The sequence below is a fragment of the Trachymyrmex cornetzi genome, unplaced genomic scaffold (assembly GCF_001594075.2).
Source record: "Trachymyrmex cornetzi isolate Tcor2-1 unplaced genomic scaffold, Tcor1.1 scaffold381, whole genome shotgun sequence".
Lineage (NCBI taxonomy): Eukaryota > Metazoa > Arthropoda > Insecta > Hymenoptera > Formicidae > Trachymyrmex > Trachymyrmex cornetzi.
In genome coordinates, this window is record NW_017298545.1 from 225,275 (window position 1) to 250,546 (window position 25,272).

The 25,272-nt window shown below is 34.0% G+C and overlaps 1 protein-coding gene across 1 annotated transcript in view; it reads right to left on the reverse strand.

The window, feature by feature from the left end:
* The window catches only part of mdy (diacylglycerol O-acyltransferase), a 129,822-nt gene that overhangs the window by 39,082 nt on the left and 65,468 nt on the right, over positions 1–25,272 (reverse strand). Inside the window, exon 5 of the mRNA XM_018511604.1 lies at positions 17,499–17,607. Within this exon, the coding sequence (XP_018367106.1) occupies positions 17,499–17,607 (109 nt within the window). The remainder of the gene's footprint in view (positions 1–17,498; positions 17,608–25,272) is intronic.

Sequence of the window (25,272 nt, forward strand, 5' to 3'; positions counted from 1 at the left end):
AGATATTATAATTAACACAAACCAATTATACGAGCAATAATTATAAGTTCTATACGGCAAAATATTCTCTCTTCTTCCCTCTCGCATTACTTTTCTCCCTTAATTCTTGACATCAATTCCGTTGCATTTTAAACATACATGCTTATACAGACAATATATTCTAATATGTGAAAGAGGAATATTTGATTAAAATCCAGATCTTCACGCATTAGTTAAAATGAAATACTATTGTAGATTGTTTAGTAACAAGTGTGAGAGCGTCTCGCAGACTACATTCTTCTTAAAGTACGTTTGAGATCATTGATCTAGCTTTCATCCTTGATTAAGTAGAATGAAACTATGCATGAATGAATTTATAGACGCGCGCACGGTACAATTTAGAATGAAACATGCTGAAGAATCTTATCGAACCGAGTAACTTCTCTTAGCGAGAAGCTGTATTTCGTTCTTCCTTTTTCCGTAATACATTGATTCTCAATTTGGCCACTATTGCTCCCTAGAGCTTTTTTCCTTTCCTGCCCTATCCTTCACTCTTTTTCTGTTTCTTTTCTTCATATAATATAAAAAACTAAAAAAAAATGCCTAGAAACTAAGACTGTAGTTATAGAATACAAAAATTTATTTATACATGTGATGTTTATTTTCTCATAACTCCATCGAATTTTATTGCCACACCACGTATATATACATATAAATATATACGTATTCCCACTATCGTATATAACATGTTAAGAGTAAATTATGAGATAATCATTGAATCTTTTTCATAAGATGTCTGGAGACGCTGATCTGATATTTCACCGAAATAAATTTCCGCGTTTATTACGCGCTGCTAAATAATACAGCTCTAGATTGCTCTGTATGAAATAAAAAAATTGTCCGTGACAATTTGTAGTATTTGATACGCGATGGGAAACGACAGATGAATGAAGACTAGAATTCATTTCCGTGCGACTGCGTATTTTGTGTCGCGACGCGAAAACCTACGCGCGCGCGCATCCCATTTCAGAAGCCGATTCTTTCTCCCGTCGATGTAATTCGATTAATTCCTTTGTCAGGTGGTATCGAAGCCCGCATCGAGGCGAACAATGTTACGGCTGCCGCGCGTTTCTGCATCGCGTGCGCATTGCACTTGGCGTGACAACACGTGGATGCGGAACTACAGCGCCCGATACATTTCCGTGCCGACGCCGGCGTATAAATCGATGCTCTCGGAAAAAAGGAAGTGGGAAAGGGGATATAAAAAGAGGATCGGAATCGTCTGCCATGGCGAAACGGTATATTTCTAACGCGATCGTAATCGGAGTAGCACCGCGCTGCATTTTCGATTCTGCGCGTACACCGGCGCATGAAAATTTGAGAGCCGGCGAAAAGCTTTTGCGTTTCAAATTATGCGATCTGATATTAGATTCGACTTCAGACATAAAATGTTGGATTTTACGTTAACAAATTCTTGACGATCTTTAGGGAACCTTAGGAAAAATCGCAATTACAATAAAATGATGCGTACTAATATAAAAGTATACTAAGTACTTTAAATGATTTTAAAGGTTGATTCCTCACACGAATTCAAGACGAAAATTTCATATAATCATATATACAAAATGATTTATTATTAAAAAAAATTTCTTTTTTATCAATAATTTCGAAAATCACCTGAACTATTTTATGAAACTTTAAACATATACATAAAATTTCATTAAAATAATCCGAATGATTTAAAAAATTTTTGGAAAAAGCAAAATTTTTCCTTCAACTTCGACATCTTGTATCTTTGAACATAGATTTCATCTTGAATTTGTGTGAAAAATCACCCCTTAAAGTTTCCTGAAGTACTTAATATTCATCCCGTATAATTTGAATAATTATTAAACCGAGTAACTCGATTAAACCATACTCGCTATGAGTTTCTACATTTTCCGCCGATTTACCAAACGACGAATTGTCGCGTATCGACACATGTTCTCTGTACTCATTATCACCCGTATGTCGCTGATGCTTTTTTCACGCTGTCCGATAATTACCAGGCTCGAGCCATTGTCGAAGGAGTCTAATTTAATGTGGCAGCGTGAGTTATCTCGTGCATTAATTTAATAAAACAAAACGCAATTAACGTAGGCGCTCAACTTCCGTGAATGGAGGCCGAAATCAGTTTGCCGAGTGAAGTTACGTGTTACAAAATTTCGGCACGTCGAAACTTTGCGATGTTTGGCAGGCGTATAATTATACCGGCAAACGACGGAGCGTATAATTTCGCGCAATGCGTTACACTGGGAGCGGGATGTGTCACGGGCATGGCTCGAAGCCATCCCGATGGAAACAGGAAAGCAACATGATAACGGTACTTATAGCTATATCTTGCACTGCGCGAAACTACTTCGTACACACCTCGTGCAATTTCGATTCTCGATTATCTCAACTAACGTATATTGTTGAGGAACCGATAATGTAAGACCGAGAGATTTATGAACGTTTTAATATTTATTTATAAATATTGTCAGATTACTAGATCTCCTAAATGTCAATGACTCTAAACATTTCTTTAAATCCATTCTGAGATAAAAAATTTTATAATGTATTCATACATGCGTAGCTTGTCATCACATTTGAATAATAAATTAATTTTTACATATTAGTGAGTATCTGTCGATAAGTATCTCAAAGAGAAAGTCTCTGTACACACAGCCGCATTTATAAATAATCGATTACCTTTTTGAGGGATTTAATCAACAACCGCAACCGCGCATTTTCAGCAAATTTAACCAACATGCCGAAATTAATCCAAAAATGCATTACGCGTAAAATGTATGTTTACAGTACTCTGTTTGGAAATATAACTACGTAGAGGCTAAAAAATGTAACTACGTAGAGGCTAAAAATGTGACTGCGTTCAATATTCTTTATGTCTAAAATATTAATTCTCCATGATTTATTTTAACCGGTTTTTCGCTGGATTTAAATAAAACCCCGACAAATTATCCAGTTAAATGTTTATACGCGGCAATTTGGAAGAGTTCCCATCCACAACTACTTCGATCCCGAAGGAAATAACTCTCAGAGGAAACTTTGGTTGTCAAATGAATATCCTCCCATCTTTCCCCTTTTGCTTGCATTATAAGTTACGTAAGTTATAATGGATAGCGCTTCTATATTGGCACTTAAAAATATTATTCCAAGTGTGGATATCGATTATAAGACAATCTATCATCGACACGAGCAGCGTTCTGTATTATACCTGCAAGGAAGTCACAAACAGTTCGCGACGCAACGTAAGTTTCTCGCTCATGCGGGTGGCAAAACGCGAACTCTTTATTTTCGACGATATCCGGCCGGATGCGAGCAATAAATTCTGCTCCCCGATTTGCCGTCTCGAGGGCCTTACCTTTTACACAGGCAACATATATTTCAGGATCGATCGTCGCTCGTAATTCACCCGGTACGCGTAATTCCCTACTTATGTCCTGACGATTTCTTCGCCCGCTCCGTCGCTACTTCCCAATCCTTCAGAATCGTTTCTGATTCTGGCACGATATCCAGTTGGCACGGGTGTATAATCACCTCGTCGTGTCACCATACGTGAAGGAGGATCTTGGCAGACGGAACGCATTTGTTTCACGCACGTCTACACACGCGTGTGCACGCAAAGCCTCTTGCCATCGAAACTTTCAATTGATTACTCTACCAGACTTTTCGATAGAATAATGTTTCAATGGCCACGGCCCATACTTTGTACACGTCTACCGACAGTTGTAGGTATCATTAAGTATAATGGCGACAACCAATAAGAACCGCGTTTTTTTTTCTAGGATAGTCCTTGCCATTGACTATCATTAGTTGTCGACACCGACAACTGTTGATAGACGTGTACAGAATATGGATCCTGTATTCATAGTTGAGTCTTATTTTAAGAGATTGTCTAAAATACGATATTAAGATATTACAAAGTTGTATTAACATTTTAAAATATTACTTATGACGGTCTTAAGATAAGAACAGACTATAAATACTAGCTAATATCTCAAACGACTGAAGTTAATGATCATTGAGTAAAATTGTGACACACGTTTATAATTATTAATTCTATTGTAGACTATTATCCCATTAATTTTTATAATCATTTTTAATAATATGTTTAATCTAAAAAAGAATAACGTACATATTATGATATTTTTCGCAATGATTTTTTGTTTTGATTCTCTACCGGCAATGAAATTTTCATCTTTCATCCGCAAAGTGGATTTTCAAATTTCAGTGCAGATTTTTATTATTCCGAAATGTACAATTAAAAATCTAAAACACTTTATGTAAAAGCTTTAATAACGATTTTTTACTATTATAAATGTTGGATAGTATTTTATTTATTTTTTTCAGATTTAAATTTATGTACAAAAATTCACAATAAAAAATCGACTGTTTTTTAAAGTTCAACATTGTTGGCAGAAAGTTAAAGTACTTATTAGCATAATTATTAAATTAATAATTAATTTAGAATTTATCATATTATATTAGCTTCTGTTTATGATTACGTTTCAAGTCCAACAAACTGAATCGGCGCGCAGTTTAAAGAACTGAAAACTGTATAATATTCAAAAATTTACATATAAATATTATTAAGCGCCAAGATACGCTTCGATCAAGTGTTGGATTCTTTCTCTTATTTGTATTATTCTATTGTTATGTAATTTATCATATGTATTTTTTTTACGTATTATTTCAAATAACTATGGTGTTGAAATAATATAAAATTGATATGACTGTCTGATATTGACTCTCAGTATCGCAATGTGATACCAAACTCTGATTGTGATATGATATTGATAAGACACACGTTCTCGTTGTGTATTCGTTACATCGGCGAACGATACGTGCATTATCAAAAAAGAGCGCGATATCTTTCGCCGAGAATAGACAATTACCAAGATACCAGATCGAGTATATCCTTTTATTTTAGGAGGGTGTTTCTCCTTTGGGATGGAATTGGCGTAAAAGAAAGTCTCCTTGAACAACTAACGCGAGCGTATCGAATTCGTTTCTATCCTCTTCCTCCCCCCCATTCCTTATCCCGTATTTTCAATCTCCGGTCGAAAATATTATTTGTCTGTGACTCCTCGGCACGCTGCAACGCGCTTGTAGTCTCGAACAAACAAAATGTATAATATAATATAAAATGTCATTCATTTCGCGTGCTCACAACTATAATGATATTTAATTTGAGGCAATTCTCAAATATTGTAACGATCGATCAAAAGTAATAAAAAATATGTATAATAATATCGCTCAAATTAATTTCCATTAAATCGAATTAACAACGTCGAATGAATTAAATATGAAACTTTTATCGGTTATTTTACCGAATTACATGTGTCATTACTGCACAATTCTTAACATAATAAAATATGTATAATATTCGCGGCTCAAGCGTTAATTGGAACGAACAATAATGTTTATTGAACGAACTAAAGACAGAATGTATGTCTGAATCGCTGGAGTGACCGCACTCGTGCATTGTTCACGCGACAAATCGTGTCACGGCTTGGCTGCTATCCGCAGGATCAGAGACACCATTCGATTCCGCAGCGCGAAACACTCACGGTACGACGTTCTTGGCCTGACCCGAAACCCTGAGGAAATGCGGGCTATTCTCGCGCGAGACGCTCTCGAGACATCCTCACTATGCTACTACCCGCCTGGATGTTTGCGGCGGAAAAGAATCCTGTAGAATTCGCGAGAACGGGCAAACGGCATCCGGCCACAACTCGCGGGGCACGCCGGTCGCTACGTCGAAACAATCCGTGTGAGATCCTATTCCTAATTAAACTCCTATTCAAAGTTTCACGATATAATAGACTTTGAAGTACAGAGTAACTTAGCAGTTTGGACGTGATCTCGTATTTCATACAGATTCACATTGCGCTCATCTTCCAAAATTATCTCTTAAATAGTTCTATTGGATTTCGAATCCGCGCGTTTCTTTCTTACATTTGTAATATTATACAAACGCGTTATGTAACTTGACCTATCCAATGACGGAGTGACCTAAGAATATTGAGTTCCGCCGATGTTTTAACATCCCGAAGAAAATATTCACGGATTAAAATTCACTATCCCTGATGTATTGATGTGATATCTCAAACAACATAATTCGAAAGTACGCAATACCGTAGCTGTCGGTATTAATATTCTAGGATTATCGTGGACTACGTGTACTGGAATTTCGACGTGCCTCTCCGCGACATTGCGTCACAAAAGCGGGTTCCCCTCGGCAAACTCGAACCCACGAAATCCACCAGCGACTCGTTCATTTCCGCAGAATTCCCCACGACATCGAAGTCCCCGTTGTAACGTGCACAAGCATGCTGCTCTCTCCGTTCGCATTATCCGTGCGAGAACCAATTTCGTAGCCTAATTTTAGTCGGATTATCCTACGATAACATCAGTACATTACATTCTATATATTCAATGTAATTTTTACACTTTATTCGAAGTAAAGCTTAACGCTTGAAAAGAGCGTTCAATTCCATCTATCATGAGACATAAAAAAAAACTTTTAATTTATATATTATTGCAAATTATATTATTTAATTTAAATTATCTATATATTAAATATCAACTGCGGAAGCAAAATCAACTTTCATTGTTAACAATTAAAATTAAAGAATAATGGCAAACGTATGTAGAATTTCAGTTAGACTTCTTCTCATAAATTAGATGGAAATCATTACTTTGACTGATGATAGGTGTTGTGTGCGTATGACACGTGTGCGTAGACATCTTCTTGACACCACCCAGCGACATTTCACGCTACGTCAAGCCTGCTGCTCGTTTGAAGTCCACGAAATTGGCTGCGCATCTCTGTTAACGGGCTCCGCCGCGAGAGACGGGATGAATTCTTGCACCCCCGTTCGCCGCTTTTTTCTTCTCCCATTTATCTGTATATATGTACGTTATGTATACGTGTACATAACTCTTCTTTTTTTTATTTTCTTGTCAAAGACGATTCCACTATTCGGTATACCCAGATCAATACCTGAGATGCGAATTTCTTATTCTTCGTCCAAGTAATTTCGACGATTTGTCTGATCGCTCTAGAAGTTAGGACGAGCTTCTCGCGTTTAACAGTGGCGTTCGAACAAATTAACAATGTAATGGATGGACTTCATGTTCCTTTGAAGCCAACGAATACGACTACGTGCTCATACTGCGTGATAAAATAGAAAGAGGCTCGAATTAATGCAGCCTCGTTTGTTGCTTTTATGTCGCATCTTCTTTCTTACCCTTTTGCTTTTATATTCATGTAACCGTTATCTTTTCGATAATTTTCGATAAGGTCGAAAATTAAAAAGTTCGGCTTTTTTGACCTTTTAATGCAACTATTTATTTCAGTCATCAACAGCTAAGAGAAGTCTATCTAATAAATAAAAGAAAGACTCTGTAATATCATTCAAAAGTGCTCTTTATACACATATATACATATTAAGTTATAATTCATTTAAATTTAAAAATATCGCTTGTACTGTACAAATTTTTTGTCAAAAGTCAGTACATCAGCTAAAAATTTTACAAAAAATTTAGAATGTTGCTTCACTGAAAGAAAAGAAAGGTTGTTGCAACAATTTAGATAGTAAAACATGGCATAGCATTTTTATATGGTTACAGCAACCAGTTTTTAGTTGTAGCAGCAAATTTTTAGTTGCGTTAGCCTATCGAAATCATATACTGACTAAAAATTTGCTGCTACAACTAAAAACTGGTTGCTGTAACCATATAAAAATGCTATGCCATATTTTACTATCTAAATTGTTGTAACAACCTTTCTTTTCTTTCAGTGAAGCAATATTCTAAATTTTTTGTAAAATTTTTAGCTGATGTACTGACTTTTGGGAAAAAATTAGTATAGTACAAGCGATATTTTTAAATTTAAATGAATTATAACTTAATATGTATATATATAAAGAGCATTTTTGAATGATTTTGATCATTCGAATTACAGAGTCTTTGTTTTATTTATTAGATAGACTTCTCTTAGCTGTTGATGACTGAAATCAATAGCTGCATTAAAAGGTCAAAAAAGCCGAACTTTTTTAACTTTCGACCTTATCGAAAGTTATCGAAGATATAACGATTACATGAATATAAAAGCAAAAGGGATAAGAAGGAAGATGCGACATAAAAGCAACAAAGAAGGCTGTATTAATTTAAGCCTCTTTTAATTCAACTAATCTTGTCTTTCAGTGTTGAAAAATTATATCAATTTATAATCATTGGCGGATCAGAAATTTATCGAGAGGGGGATCATTGGCTCATCGTAAGCGAAATTTTTTTAAGATTAAATATGAAAAGATGGAATATTCAATTATTATTACATTGAAAGAGAATTATTTAAGTATATAATTCATAAAACGTGTTAATATAATTTTAAAATATATTTAAAATTATATTAACGGTTAACATAAAAGAAGAATAATAATATAATAGAATCTATGTTTTTTATATATAGAAGTTTTTTAAATTAAAAAGTTTTTGGAATATCAAAATTATGATTATGCATTTCGAAAATATTAAAGATATCTGTAATATTTACGACCCTCATGGTTTCTCCTGCAGATCCGCCAGTGATTACAATTAATATTTTTTAGCAGCAATTCATTGTTTGAATACAAATATCTATACAATTGAATATAAACTGTAAGATGATTATTACATTAAATTAATTATATTAATAAAATGTACTTTCTGTAATAAGGATTTGTTTAATTAACTGCTTGTCTACAAGCAAAAATACTAAGTTTCAAAGAGTCATTCTATTACTCATGAAACAAACGTAAGACAATCAATTCGAGAAGTTATTTGAAGTATCGCTGATTTCAGCGATTCTCTCATCATCGTAACTACTATGGGTTGGAAAAGCACTCCTCAAAGTGCTCTTGGAGACAAGGATCTACATTATTTATCTACACAGCGTTATTCTCCCTCTTTCCTTCCCCACAATGGTAGTGTCCTGATATTTGCGGCCTCTTCAACATCGCGCTGATTATCGCAGACGACGATCTCAAGTCGTGGAGCAACCTCCACGAAAATTTGTTGGAAACAAAGGAAACATCGTTTGTCGATCATGGAGTTTCGAGGCAACGTCCGTTTTCGTCCTGTGTTGTTTTTGAAAAATCAACCCTTCTTCCGCTCCCTCAATAGTATTTACGTACCAACCTCTCGCAACTTCCGTAGATGTACAAACATTCTAATGAGCAATCTTCCACGTCGAGTTTCCCACGTCGATCGTACGACGGAGACTTGGGAGAAACCCGAATTTGATTCACTCTCGCGCTCCTTTGTCCCAACCTACCCCATTCGTCCCTGCCTAAACCAACAGTATCCTTCAGCGCCCCCGCGCGACCCTTCTGTACACAGAGCCGAGTGTCTGGACGTGCAATTTGTAATTCCGGTGGAACTCATCGGAGGAGAACTGGCTCGCCGAAGAACTGCCGCTGCATAATTTGTAATTCCAAAGAGCTCCGGAATCTACGAAGCGATCGTGAGTGATGTGGTAAGAAAGGGCAAGCCGACGATGGAATCGAGGAGTTATTGATGGAAGAGACTGATGAAATTCACTTTTCCCAAAATCGCGAGTAAAAAATACTTCTAAACACTTTCAATGTTGACTCAGAAATTTAAAAATAATTATTAATTATCGTCAAAATCGTATTCTCTTAAAAAAAAAAAAAAATTGCGAGAAGTGTAAAATATTTACTGCATGTAGAACAAAAATTAATCTCAGACTCCTCGCGTTATTCACCGGCGGAAGTTCTCATTTACTGAAGTAGACGCTGGTAGATTAAAGCATAATAACGAAGTAGTTATTCCGCGCGACCCGTCCTCTCTGGGGAGCCGGACGGAGAAAACGGAGGGGGTCTCGTCGAATTAGGTGGCGGACCCAGATTTGTTATTCAAAATTCGCGGAAAGGCGTCCGCCTGCTCGCGCTTCCGGCTACGTTCGAACGTAATTTCCGTTTCACGTAAAGCTTTACCTTCGCGTACCCTTCGTAGTGCTTGTCAGGAAAGCGCGACAAACTTCATCTGACACCCTCTTTCCTTTGAAACCAACTGCGCATGCACATAAGATGACTCTTGTAAAAATGTGTTACAATTTATTACAGAAGAAGTTCATAGTGTAAATTTAATAAGCTAAAAAATGAGAGTGTCGTACACTACACCGTTCATAAAGAAAAAAAATAGGAGCCGTAATACTTTATTCATTTTGTGTGGGAAACATGAAGCGTTCATTTCTATTTTCACGCCGTCTACATTAAATTTACTCTTTTTAAATGGCAGTATTTCTGACATGCGTAAAAACATAATCGTCTAGAAGTCATAAAGCTTAAATAAAATGTCAAGATTTTATTTTTAGTACCGAGGAACAATCTCTATTCTTATTTTGCGGCAGAATCCTCTCTTCGCCTAATTACTTATTCATGTTAAGATTAACGCTGGCACGGATGCCGCGGCGACGGTGGAAAACGCGCGGGGAATATCGCGGCACTTGCGTCACGAGACCGTAATAATATACGGTGAAGACATTTCCGTTCGCGGACGTTAAAACGCGAACATCGCGTCCGCGTAAACAAGAAGCGCGGAGAATACACGCCCGCCTGCCTTAATTCGAGAAAGAGTTTCAACCGCAGCCTTTGTTTCACGGGATGTGATATTGCATTTCCATCTGGTGGCTGCCACCATGCTGAGATTTTACGGACTTGTCATGAACTCGTTACAGTCTCACGTTTGTGGCATATCTTAAGGATAGCTCTCCTCGATAAACCCTTAAGGTTTACGCATACACAGAAGAACGATTTTGCTGAAATATCTAAAAGTTTAGCTAAATACAGATAAAATAATTTTATTGAACCTTCAAAATATTTGCGTAGAAAAGCGTAATGAGCAATGTTGTAAAAAATTTTGATATTCTAAGAATCAATAATTTGAGCGTTCTATATAATTATTTCAATGGCCCAACAAAATTAATTTTCAGATATTTCAAAATCGTTCTTTTTGTATACAAATATACACTGGCCATCATCAGTCAAGCTAACATCGAATAATGTTTGTGGCCGATATTCATAATCCATTTTTATTTCCGGACTATTTTAAGGAATACCATAAGATATTAATACGACTCTGTAATCGGTTTATAAACGTCTTAAAACTGTATTTAAAATGGTCTTAAATATAAGAATTGACTATAAAAACCTCCTTATGTTGCTTTTCTCCTGTCCGTAATCTAATAAATATTGATCCTCTCGCATCTTGATAATTTGTATTAATAATAGCGCCGACTTACGTTTGTGAGTCAATTTTAACACATGACTGCGAAGTGCGTGTGCAAAGTACACACTTCGGGAACGAATTTATGAGTTAACTGCGAAATTGAAAGCGCGGAGGTGGAGAATTATTAGAACGCCCGGACATTATATGTGCGCTCGAGTATGTTCGCTTGCTCGTGACAGCTCGCCGCGAAGAGTGTGCAGCAAGAATTTGCAAATACCGCGAGGGTGGACCGGTAATTTCGAGTGACTAGATTCGCGCTCGTGTCGGGTATGCAGAGATTACTGCGCTGAGCCAGATAGTCGTCAGCGGTCAAAATCCAGGAAAAGCAAATATTCTAAACTTGGGAAAATCGCACTTAAAATTATAACGAAAATTAAGGACGCATAATAGATATCACGAATTCAACATAAAAGAGAAAATTTAGATATTAAATGTTGCTATATAATTATGTCATTTATAATTTGGCTAGAAATTTGAATAAAATGGCGTAAATTAACGTCAGAGAGCAAATCAGATAGAAGAAAATTCTTAACTGAAATATATTTAAAATTTAATTAAAATGTTATACATTATATTTAGATGATGGAATATGAGATAAACATACAAGCACAAATGACTCGTTTTCATAAAATCAACTTTAAAAAGCATTAAAATAAAATAAAACATTTTGTCTATGAATACATCTAATTGTAAGTTAATTTAATAATAATTTGATTGAATATTTCTCTCTGGTCAACAAATGTGTAAAGTAAAGCATAGCTGATTGTTTTATAAGTTAAAAGAGAATGAGAGGCTGATTAAAAGTCGAAATCGCAAAATTTTCTTTTATGTCTGATCAATGGCCGACTTTTCTACTGAACCAATCTCCATCGGCAAAAATTCTGCACATTTAGTATTCTAAATAGAAGTATTCGTCGCAAATATATAATATCCGTAAAATATATATACATTATCCATGAAAAATATGTTTTTAGTCAATTCAATACGGTAATTGCTATTCACAATTGCTGTTATTGATCTTCCGTTTTCCGTTGAATGAGGTTTTCGACACACATTGTATTTACATTGACACGTACTCCCATTGCCCAATCATCAAACCAAAGGCGAGAACCCTCTCTATACGACAATATGGTACCACTTAACTGTGCGGCAAACACTCGACGCCTTTTACTGCATTTACGGGTATCTGCTGCATGGGAAAGTGCGGATGGACGAGTGCGGTTGCAAGAGCGACAACGAGACGCAGACAAGGAGGTCATAGAAGCGAGAAAGAGCGTTAGTTGAAAGGTCATAGGATGTCCATGTCGCGTTTCTATCGGGTGTCACGTTTCGCAGTATCAACAGAAAAAAAAAAACAGCACGCTCGTCTGTCGATGTAGGAGCACTTCCGAATGAGCGAAATTCGACGTCCGATAGTTGACGATGCTTTCGCATCGACCATCGTGATTACGGCGGTCGACGGCAATGTGCTACGTGTCGCGTCGCACCCCTCAGTTCTCTCACTACAGTTTTTTGTGTGTTTCAACCCCGTCATTCAACCAAACGAGGAACCCGATCGGGAGAATTAAATCGTTCGACGTTCGCATTTGGAAAAAAAAAAACAATCACCGTGTGGACATGACAACAATGATTGTCGAAGTATACGTGAAACGATACAATTTCGATAGGACAGGCAGACAGAATCAAGAAAATTAAATAATTCTCTTAATAACTTAATTATAAGTAATTTGCTAAATACAAAAAGATTAATTTTTTACTAAAATGAAATTCTAACAGTAATGATTGCAGATTGATTGTATACCATTATACAGGGAATCGAAGATAACTATAACGATAGTAATCACTAAATATAAAAACATTACAATATACAATAAATTAAAAAGATTCTTCTATATAAAGAGAACAATGTATATGTCAGCGCTTAAGAAAAATTCACCACAACTAGATTCTTTTATATAGGCGACGTGAGGGGGAAGCTGGAAACCGCAGCGGCACGAAAGGCAAGGATTCACATGAGTTTAGACTCTCTAAGCGCTTCTTAAAACTTCCCGTAGCCGAATGCGCTTTACGAACGGAAGTGCAGTGGCTTTGGTTCAAGCGTCTGGACGACCTGGACTCTTTCACAGGAAGTCTCTCTCTCTCTCTCTCTCTCTCTCTCTCTCTCTCTCTCTCTCTCTCTCTCTTTCTCCTTTTTTTTGCACCGCCGGAAGTACTCCTCTGTCGCTCTTTTGCCCAAGATGCCCTTCAACGTGCAAGACGATGTATACGAGAACGTACACTCAAAAGTGTATTCACTCGTAGACACCGAGATCTTGATGTCTTTACGCGAGCCGAGATGTAAAGATGCATTCACGCCAACAAGGATTCTCCCGAGGATACCCGTCCCCGACGATTTACGGACGAAACTAAAAAAGGAAAATAAGGCTCCAAGGATTTCTTGGACGCTCGTCAAAGATTTCTAGATTTTCACCGAGAACTACTTCCTTTTTAAGAATTACCTACATGTGACTGACAAAACGTCCCTTTCTTCCCTATCTTTCTGTTGCTGTTTCTTTAAGTGCTTTCATATATTTTATCCTGCTTGTATGCAAACATGTATGGAAGTTTATTTTAAATAAAATGGCAGTTTCAATTAAAATACGCACGGAAAGAACAGTTTTGTTAAGGTATTTAAAAATTTAATTAGATAAAAATAAAAAATAATTTTGTTCGAATCATCAAAATAATTAAATCTGTTCGCGTTGTTTAAAATCTTTAAAAATTTTTTCACATAAAAAGAGATAAATATATATTTGGATGTTAAAGAGAGAAAGAGAGAGAGAAAGCAAAGATACTGAGTGCAGAAAGTGCAATCAACGCAAACAAACCTATTACATTATAGGGCGTTCAAATCGATTGCTATGTTAAATCTTTTTGCAGCATTGTCATTAACATAAAATTATTTATAAATTGTGTTACATAATTATTTTGTGTGCTTATATCTTTCCTGGTGTTTTTTTATCTAGTTATATAATAATAATAATAAACTTTTCTTCTGTATCTTATTAATATAAATAAAAAATGTTTTTATTAACCTTTTTATATCACAATATTATCCCTTAATAGAGAATGTTATAGTATAGTTGCTACTTCGTAATAAGTTTACGCAACTTAATTTATAACTATCACAGTTATTAGGATAAGGAGTTTTCAAATGATCCAATATCCGCAAGAATAGTAACACTTCTAGTTTCGTAGTGGCAAAGTAAATCTCGCGGAGTTTGAAGCATGACGATCCTTCACCTTCGACTACACTGCATCCCCGATGATAGAAGGTCATATGTTCCCCTGTCAAAGTTCAAAAGCTTCGATCCAACTTTGAAGTTTCATTGTCATCCATTACCGTTCAATCTGAGAGTTCTCTGGTGTGAAATCGCGACTGCAAAGAATGACTAAAGAAACTTTCTACGATCGAACTTCAAATTATTCACAATTTAATGTCTTAATGTTCTCGCGAATATTCATTTATAATAACGACTAAAACTGAAATTTGTTCATTTTGCACTTATATCAAGAATTTTGCACTATATCAAGAATTTTGATATCAAGATTAGTAATAAGGGAATAAAAGAAATGATATTACTTTTCTCGATCTTAAAAGAAAAGAAACTGTTTTTCATTTCCATTCCTTTCTGTATGTCTTGAAAAACTGACTAAAGGTAATCTATTAAAAGCTGAAGCAAGGCACCTAATGAGGCCACACACATATAGTTAACTCTACTACAACATGAATGTATTTTCTGTAAAGATAAAAGATCTTTCTTTGTCAATGCTTCGATGTCTGACAACTCTATTCTCCGCAAGCTTGCGTTTTGTCGTTTTATCCAAACTGCGATCAATCGGCAAATCTTTTCTCTCTTTCCGCCATCGACCATACCAGAAACTACTGATAGTCGAATATCACGACAGAATCAAAAGCTTCTTCAACTTTAAATCGTAAAAGAATGATTGAGATACTCCTCGGTAATAATATAAAGTTGACAATATGAGATTCCTTCTTCGAGGATTCTAACGAATACTAAAAAAAAAAAAAGCGTTGATTCATTCGATTCAAGAAATTGACATTTACGTAAATTTATCTGTATCTTTATGTCAAATATGTAAATGACAGAGAATATTAAAAACTACAATGCCAAGCAGAATTAACGGGAGAACACTGGCTTATTACGCTCGGTACCTCCCGTCGACTGCGATTAAAGATCTTTTAATTAAAGTCCAGACGATTTTCCATAAAGTTCCGACGTTTTCCTTGCGATTATTCGTCATTCAGAATGAAAAACTAAATTAGATCGCCGCGCGCGACAATACACCTATCGAATCGATCGTTCGCTTACGGAGTGCGTCTGCACCAAAAGAATTAATTTAAATTCCTTTAATTAGACAAAAGTGCTGCTCCAGCGCTCGCAAACGTAGTTACGTTTTAATTACTTTTCTTCGAACAAAAAGAGGCTATGACACGTAATCCAAGGAAAAAGGATAAGATTGCGATTAGATTTGTGATTTAATTGATGAGCGCTGTAATGAGATTATACACAATTTCGCGCTTTCAGTTTAAAAATTAGAAGTGAATTAAAATGTCTAATACAACCGTTTGTCTTAATAGGCTAACGCGAGACGAATGGTTCGAAAACTCGTGAAGTTGTAGATAAAAGAGAGCACGCCGAGGTAATTGTATTTGCATATGAACTTTGCGACCCTTCGCGGCGCTACCGGGCGCATCGATCTGATGCGTGGATGACCATACATATTGCATTTAAATAGAATTTTTGATAGATCTCTCCTTCGAGAATAAATATGGCATGCTATAATATACATAGAAATGATAGAGATAAAAAAAATTAAAATTAAATTATACTATAGTTCAATTTACAGGGTCGCTGGTCAATATTCAGATTCGCCGCACTTACTAATGATAGATTTTTGAAATCATTTTGAAAGGAAAATTCTAATCTCAAAATGTCGAACTTATAATTGTTAATGTTAATATAAACATTACATGGGGGGGAGGGGGGTGGAGATAAAATTACTGATATTTCTAACTATTGATATGTATTATTATGCTCAAAAAAAATATTTAGCCTAGACATTAAAATTTTTTATTTAATGTCTAGGCTATATGTTTTAAATAAATTTATTTAAGGTTTTTTTCAGCACATTGTCAATTTAATTTAACTTGTGATATTATTGCAGTAGTTTAATTGCGTTAGATAGAGTCCGGAAAAATTTCGACGCGCAGTTTGAACTACAAAAATATGATATATAATATGCATGTACATATATAGGATATAGATAATTCATTGGGAATTGTTTAGGCAAAAAAGATCTAGCTTTGACCGTCATAGGCTTGAATATTCTTATACTTAGTGTTTAATTCGTGTCGGTCCGAATAAAATTTTATTATTGATTAAAATTTTTATCTCAAAATTACTTCAGGGATCTGCCATTAACAGATGGTACGTTAGAAATACCCTGCCCAAGTAACACAATCTGACTATGTTTAGCTGACTGCGACAGCAAAAAGGCAGACAGTATTTTAACATCCTGCCACAGCCTTAATTGCAGCCAAAGCTATTTTAGTTGTATTAATAGCTGCTAATAATCATTATGACAGCTAACAGAAAAGCCAAATTACAACCACAGCTATTTTGGCTGCGCAGGTAGCTGTAGAATAGCTGTGACAGCTAACAGAGAAGCCTAGAATGTTAAAACTTTTGCAATTATTTTGATAATTCAATAAAGTTATTTTCAGATCTATATCTACTTAATTTTTTAGATGCTTTAGCAAAACTGTTTGTAGATGAATGATATATTCGTAAACTCATAAATACCGTGTGTACATCAGTAAAAAAATGTGGCGTACACGAACGGATTAATTGTATATCATAAAAAGAAACAAATTTATATAAGGCCAAGCTCGGGAATACGTAAATGGTTTCGAAAGCCACGGTGACTACGTAAAATTGCAGTTCTTTACGTGTACAATGATGATTGTTCCAATCACAACATAAATAATACGAAAATATTATTTATGTAAATTATTTTAATCAAATCCCAACCGCTACACGTAAATAATCAAGTAAGTAGTATCGTGGATGTGAGTGCACGAAATTCGCAAGTGAAACGATACGTAAAATGGCACTTACCCAAGCTGAATCCGGAATCCTTCACGTGGATGACCACCATCGGCATCAGTACCATCACAACGAGGTTTATGACGTGGAACACCATTCCCGTGCCATGAGCTATGATATCCTGCGACAGAAAATAAAGAGTTACAACAGGAAGTGGCTTGCATACAGTGCGTATAGCATACAACATCGTCGACGTAGAATGACGGCGGAGGAGCTAAACTGATGGACGCAGTGTTTTGCGAGCAAATTCTAAATAATAAGCATTTTCTCTAACAAGTACAAGCTACTTAATGCAAAGAAGAATTTTACAATTTTAGAAATTTACAATTTATATTAGAAAATATTAAAGTATTTCACGGTGAATTGGCTGGGAAATGACAAAATTTGAGAGAAATATATACCTTGATAAAATGTCTTGATACTTAAATTACATCTAAAATTTATGTGGAATACATTTTTGTCGTTTGCATTTCATTGTAAGAGATTTGAATTATAAAGCATCGTTAAAATATAATATCAGCTATCTCATAAATACTGAAATACACCACACTTCTCTAATAAGTAACATTCTTCATTTTTTAAAATTATATCTTTAAATATACTTTAAATGATTAAATTACGTGAAACATACACATACATATTTTAATAAATATTAGTAGCTCGTATATGATTATAGATAATTATAGAAGTAAATCGCACAAGTAAGAAATCGTCAAATATTTACACGGAGCGATCGCACTAAACATTTTTCCATACTTACCGCGATCACAATTCGAGAAATAATACAAACAGAGCAATCGCGTCTAACTGCTCAACAGTTATCGAGCGAATGATAATACAACGACTTCGTAACACAGAACACCGGAACTACAAGTACCAATGTGACAATCACGCGCCAACCATTCCGAAAGATTGCGTAGCAAACGAATGATCAAAGAGTAAAGAGAAACAGGAGAGAATGTATCAATAGTGGGGGTAGCTAAATCTGCGGACAGATGTACGCCATGGCAGCCATCTTAAGCATCCACTTTTTTTTATGTTTATACGACGGTTTTAATAGGAAAAAGATCTTTAGCAACAAAATAGTTCATTATTAATAAATATTGTAAAGAGCACTATGGTGCATTGCTAGGCGTGTGGTGTAACAACTTCAGCTCGAAATTATGGGATAACCTTTCATCGGTTAGTATTATCAGTAATAATGAGAATTTTATATTTTGGAGGTTATACTCTATCGTATGTATACTAATGTATACTCAAAGAGTAAAGAGAAATAGGAGGGAACGTATTAATAATAGCTAAATCTGCGGACAAATGTACGTCATGGCAGCCATCTTGAGCGTCCACTTTTTATGCTAGTATATATAGTCACTTCCGTCCGTTTGCTTAGAACCAAACATTCCCTCCTGTTTCTCTGTACTTTTTGCGAATGATACATAACGGCTTTGTTAAATTCAGCTTGTTTAAATTCGGCTTGACGTATTAAACTTTTCATAGAACTGCTCGACTCAACGTCCGTTATACCGCGTCACCGCGTCGCTGCGTAGCCAAGGGCACCCCTATTGTCATTCATGCCGCGAGACTTGGACGAGTAGGTAGTGCCGCGAACTGCTCCGTGTGTCGTCGTTATCTTTCGAAACACGACAATTTTCGAGACATGAGAAAATCCGATTATTTCAATAAACATATCGCGATCATTTAATTGTCATTATTAACGCGAGTATAAGCATATCGAGATACGGCTGTTCAAAAAAATATGTATACGTATATCGTGCATTTTACCGTTTCGCAGCAGAATCAGAATGATAAAGAATGAGAACTTTAATTTATGCTTTTTTACTCACATTTTGTTTAATTTATGCCTCGTGATATTAGTAGTTAATTCTTTAACATAATATTTATTCACTCAAATACATATATCTTGTATAATATGTATACGTATATCGTGCATTTTACCGTTTCGCAGCAGAATCAAAATGATAAAGAATGAGAACTTTAATTTATGCTTTTTCACTCACATTTTGTTTAATTTATGCATCGTGATATTAGTAGTTAATTCTTTAACATAATATTTATTCACTCAAATACATATATCTTGTATTTTTCGTTATACGATTTGATATATAATTTTCATAATTTCATATTTTCATTGATATATAGTTTTCAGACTGACGAAAGAATGACACATGAAACGTTGGCTGAAATAAGTCAATTAACGGAAAGCATGATAGAAAGCATTGGTAATTCAATAGTATTTATGATGAAAAAACACATACAGAAGAGTTCTTTAAATTTAATAAATGTAGTCATTGGAATAGTCCAACAAAATCGATTCTTCAAATTAAGAAATGCAATTGATTGCATTCAAGTTAAATTTTTGGGATTAAACAATATAGTTTTTGGTCAAAATTAAATTGTTTCAATGAAATAAACGTAAATAGGAGTTTCGCACCCAAATAAATCTTTCTCTCTGTGTACTATCTCCGAGTTATACATCAATTATATTGAAATAATTTTTACAATATATTGTATTAAAAGACATTCTCCGACAAACATTTATCAAAATTGATCTTAAATACAAGAAGCAGAATAAATTAATTTTTATAAAATATCAAATATTCGTGCGGTAATAAATCGGTTGGCATGGCGACCACGATATTTGTTTCTGTGTGGTGTAGCGCGTCACTGTGTACAGAAGATCGCCTCATTCATATAATACTCGAACAGATAGTGATAAATCTATATAGCGTTATCTATCATTCCTCGATTTCTATAAATATAGTTAGCAATTATGCGTTATGTTTCGTATAGTAGTTACGTGTGTTCAATATTCCTTTTTACGAGTATTTTTATTTGTTAATTCATATCCTTCCTCAGATACATTTTAACGCGACGGAAAAGCTCAGTATCTAAAAGCCCAACGAAGCTAACGCCACCGATTTAACTGAATAAACGAACCGCAGTCAGTTTGTCGTGACGCGTCGCGTTCGGGAATGGCGTGCAAGTAATCAGATTAAAAGACTTTTTCTAAGACCCATTTGTGATTTCCGATTTATTTGTCGATTAAAAGTGCAGGCTCCCAACGAGCTATGTAGATATTTTATTATGGACTTTACAAACGGAAATGCCGCGTACAATGTCGCATGAAAAACTTTTACTTATAATTAATCCGTCGTAATTATTTATATGCCCGATTGTAATTATCCACGAGTGTTTTTCGTCAGTGAGTGCCACGTAAAGAGAAAGATTACAACTTAAACATCCTCAAAGGAGGAGAAGGCCTAAGAGAGGCATCTTGGAGTTGTGCTGACTTGGAGCAACCTTGGAGTAAGTAATTTATTATTTATATAAATTAATTATTAATAATATGAAGCATTGAAAATAGTTGGATACAACAGGGCAATAGGAGTCAAGCATGGTAATTCTTGTGCAAACCAAACGGTTAAAAAAACAACTTTATTAATAATTAATCCGCTTACATGTTTCGGCTCACTTATGAGCCATCCTCAGAGACAGTATGATGTTGTAATTAGAAAAAAAAATTTTTTTCTTACAACCTCTAATTCATTTCAGTCAGCCACCTCCATCTATTAACGGGAATCTTTAATAATTTAATCTTAATGTAACGAGGAATGTACACTGATTTATTAAGTATTTATTTGTTTATTTGATTTAAAAAAGATCAGAGAAAAAGAATTTGGTACATAAATTCTTAAAAACTTGTATTTAAGAAAAGTTTTTTTTTTAATCACATATTATATTAAACATTATATCTATTTTAAAAATAAATATAAAATTCGGCACGTACACTAATTATTTTTCAAAATATTAATTGTCTTTTGAATTCTGATTTAATTTGAATATTATATTCGTATGTTATAGAATCATTGTAGTCAACATAACTGATAACTCGGTCGCTGCGCATCGATCGATGAGTGTATATGTAATAAAATAACTTTATCTTACTAATATAACGGATTTACGAAAAAAATTGTATTAGTTATGATATTTAGATGAATTTATATATTTAATTAACGCCAATATAATATATATGAATATATGTATGACATCATGTGGATCTGTTATCTTAAAATAGAAAAATTCTGAGACAAATTAGATTACTAAATTCAGGTCATTTAATCTTGAATGTATTATCACTTATCATTTGCGCGAGTACATCCTTTCATAAAGGAATAAGATTATGTGAAGACACAACTCGTAAAGAAAAAATTATAAATCATTATATTATTATAGTTTATATTGCATTAAGCGTATTAATTAAGAACATATATATATATATATATATATATATATATATATAATGAGACATTAAATTTAAAAACTTACTAATAATAATTATATGTAATCTTAAAACAGTCGATCTTAAAACGTGCCAATTTTGTTCTCATATTTTGTCCTCTTGCCAATTAATAATTGAATTTATGTCAATCAAAATAATTTATGTTAAATGACGTGAAATCCAATTTATATTTCATAGATACGGAGAATAGTTTTATATTAGACCAAGAGGCCACTGTAGTAATTTTGTTATCCATAGCGACAAGTATTTTGTTACCCACAGCGGAAGTAACCAAAGCGGAAGTATTTCATTTAAAACATAAAAGCAATACATATATATTTAAGCCCGATCGCGGTCGCTTGAAGGGAAGGTGAGCTTTTCAAAATGTTGCAGATTTTGATTTTTTTACTGAAAGCGTTGAATGTAGTTGCGATCGATAGTTAATACCCTTATTCCAAGAAAGGCGGACTCCCACACCCTCAGAAGGGTGTAAGGGATCGCCATACTGGGTCAAAGTGGTACATTTTTTCTGGAAAAAAAAATCAATAGTGATAAGGTTGAATTATTGTCTACTACTTAATTTTGATATCAATTGTCGAGAAATGTGGTTCCCATACTTTTTGGATGGTCACGAAGACAGCCATACCTATCCAAACATGTACAATTTTCTTACTCCATGTAAAATTGTATGTATTTAGGTAGGTTTCAGTATACAATATTTTCAGTAAAAAAATCAAAATCTGCAACATTTTGAAAAGCCCACCTTCTCTTCAAGCGGGTTTAAATAAATATGTATCGTTTTTATGTTTTACATGAAGTAAAAGGTTTCCTACTTCCCATACTTGTCACTATGGGTACAGACACAAAATCACTATAGTGGTCTCTTGGTCTATATATAAATTTGTTTATATAAAAATTATTAGTTTCAGCGCATTCGTAGCACCGTGTAAAGTTTCATAAAAATAAATTGCGATCTAAATATTTTAAAACAAGAATTTTCGTGACAATTCTCAGAACAAGCTATTAAATTATTTTATGATTACGGAATATATAGTACAACTGTGAAAGATTATTCATTTAGTAAATATCTGTGTAAACAATTTAATACTACGAGAAACATTGCAAATATTATGAAACGTGCAAAGATAGCGGGAAATTATTACGGTTGTATAAACTCTGCGCTGATATATTTATAATTTTGTATTTCATTAAGTAAACAACCATATTTCTCTGTTTGGTTTCAACGTGCTCGGTTGCAAATGCACGGGATTCTGATGGGCGTAAATCATTGACACGTTGGTGTACATAATATATTGGCAACAAAATGTAATTTACCTTTATGGTGAAATAAACAAAAACTTAAATAAATTCCGCAATGATTTATTTAAATTTGTGCATCTCTCTTATCACGATGGAGATGATGGATTGATGAAATTCAACTAAATTATTAATAATACATTTTTGTAATCTTATATTCAAAATGAAAAAGTACAAATGCTTGATTCTTTGTAGAAATTGAATTTCTATAAAAATATCATTAATATGTAGAGATTTATTTTCGTTTAAAATTACTTTTAAATCCAATAAATATGTATGTTATATATACATATATATATATATACATATATAAAAACATGCAGTGTCTAAAAGGGCGCCATTTTTATATAGCAAAGGGCAGAATTATAAAGAGCAGTAACATGAACGAAATTATTGCGAATATGCAAAACGTGAGATTACTACGAGATTAATTATCAGAACAAAGTGTGTTACAAAGAGGGATATAAATCACAGTCGTCGTCACAACGCTCACAATATTGAATCACGGTATTTCATCCGTGCAATAGCGCAGTTGGCTGCTGTTATAGGATTCAATAAAAAATTACACACCCGTCCGGGACAAAAGGTTAATTATTTAAACGCGCTGTCGGACCCGTTTGACAAAGTATCGCATGAGCGTGATTTATCACCGGCAAGTTATTATGGCGCGGAAACAAACACTGACGCTCGCGGTGAGAAACATTCGCTCGCCCGGAAAATATTTCGCTTCCGCGTCGCGCACTGCAGGCCTGGCTGCAAAAACTTCTTGTTTTATAGTCTCATACTTTGCGAAGTTTTGTATCTGAAGTAATTACCCTTAAAGACTAACGGTACATTTCATAAAGAATGCAGTGTTCCTTCGGAGCTCAGTTGGTGAAGGATACAGAGGAGATTCTCAGAGAACCGTTAAAAAAATTCCATCGAAAGTGTGTTGTTTAGCGAATTTTATATTAATTAATAATATTATATTAATTAATAATCTCTTTCTCTCTCTCGTTAGAAATGATTTTTTAAAACCTGCAATTTATAATATATTCAAGTCTATAGAATATATAATCGTGATAAAATGTAATTTCAAATGAAGTACATGAAAGCTAACACTGGATGGAATTATGTAAAAAGTATATATATTGATAAAAATTAAATATAACAGATGTTTCAATCCTTTGTTGGCGTCATTTTCAATATAAGATTAACAAAATAATAAAAATTATTACGCGTACGTTGGATATAACGGAGATACCAAAATTGATAAAATTTTTTTCGGTGTGTTATCGAATTGTGAAATTTTCTGAATATCATGTCCTGAAAATTATCAACGAATGTTTAATATTTGATAGAATACTTAATTGTAAGTCGAATAATAAAAACTAAAATATTAAATGGTTATTTATATTATCATAGTCTAATGTACAAAGCAATAAAAACTTATATTTGTAATAAGATGGTTTGAACTCGCACAAAATAGTTAAAACGCACAAAATAAAAGTGTACAATTATTTTAAGCTTATGAAAGCTACGACAAACAAATGTCTTTATTTAGTTTTTATCAATACATATATTTTTTACACAATTCCATTCAGTACTGGCTTTCATGGATTTTCATACATGCATACATATATATAAATATATATATATAATTTTGAAGTATATTATTTTATTTTGATTTAAAGCCATTGTCTTCACACTCTATTATAAATCATAATTTTTTTCAATTATTTAAAATTGTGACTTGACAGCCCTAAAACTTAATAAAAATTTTATCAATAAAAAACAAAGAGTGCAATATACGTATACCTAAAATAATAAAACTCAAAAAATATGTAACGGATAAACGGTATCACATGAATTGAAAATTAAAATCCACTCGTGAGGATCACCGAGCATCCGAATGAAATCGTGGAAAATAAAAAGCATGTTTTCCGGTTAAATATTTATTGAGCGCTTGACCCAATTATGCTGTACAAAAGAATACCATAAATTTGATATAAAGATAGATGCATATTGAATGTTTAAAAATTTGTACAATACAAATCATTACGTTCCTGTACAAATAACACAATAGAATTAGCAAAAGCAAACTTAATATCGTATAGACGGAGTTTTTTAATTAATAACGAAAATTATTAACAATAGAATTTTTTTGTGTAAATATAATTGTATAGTAAG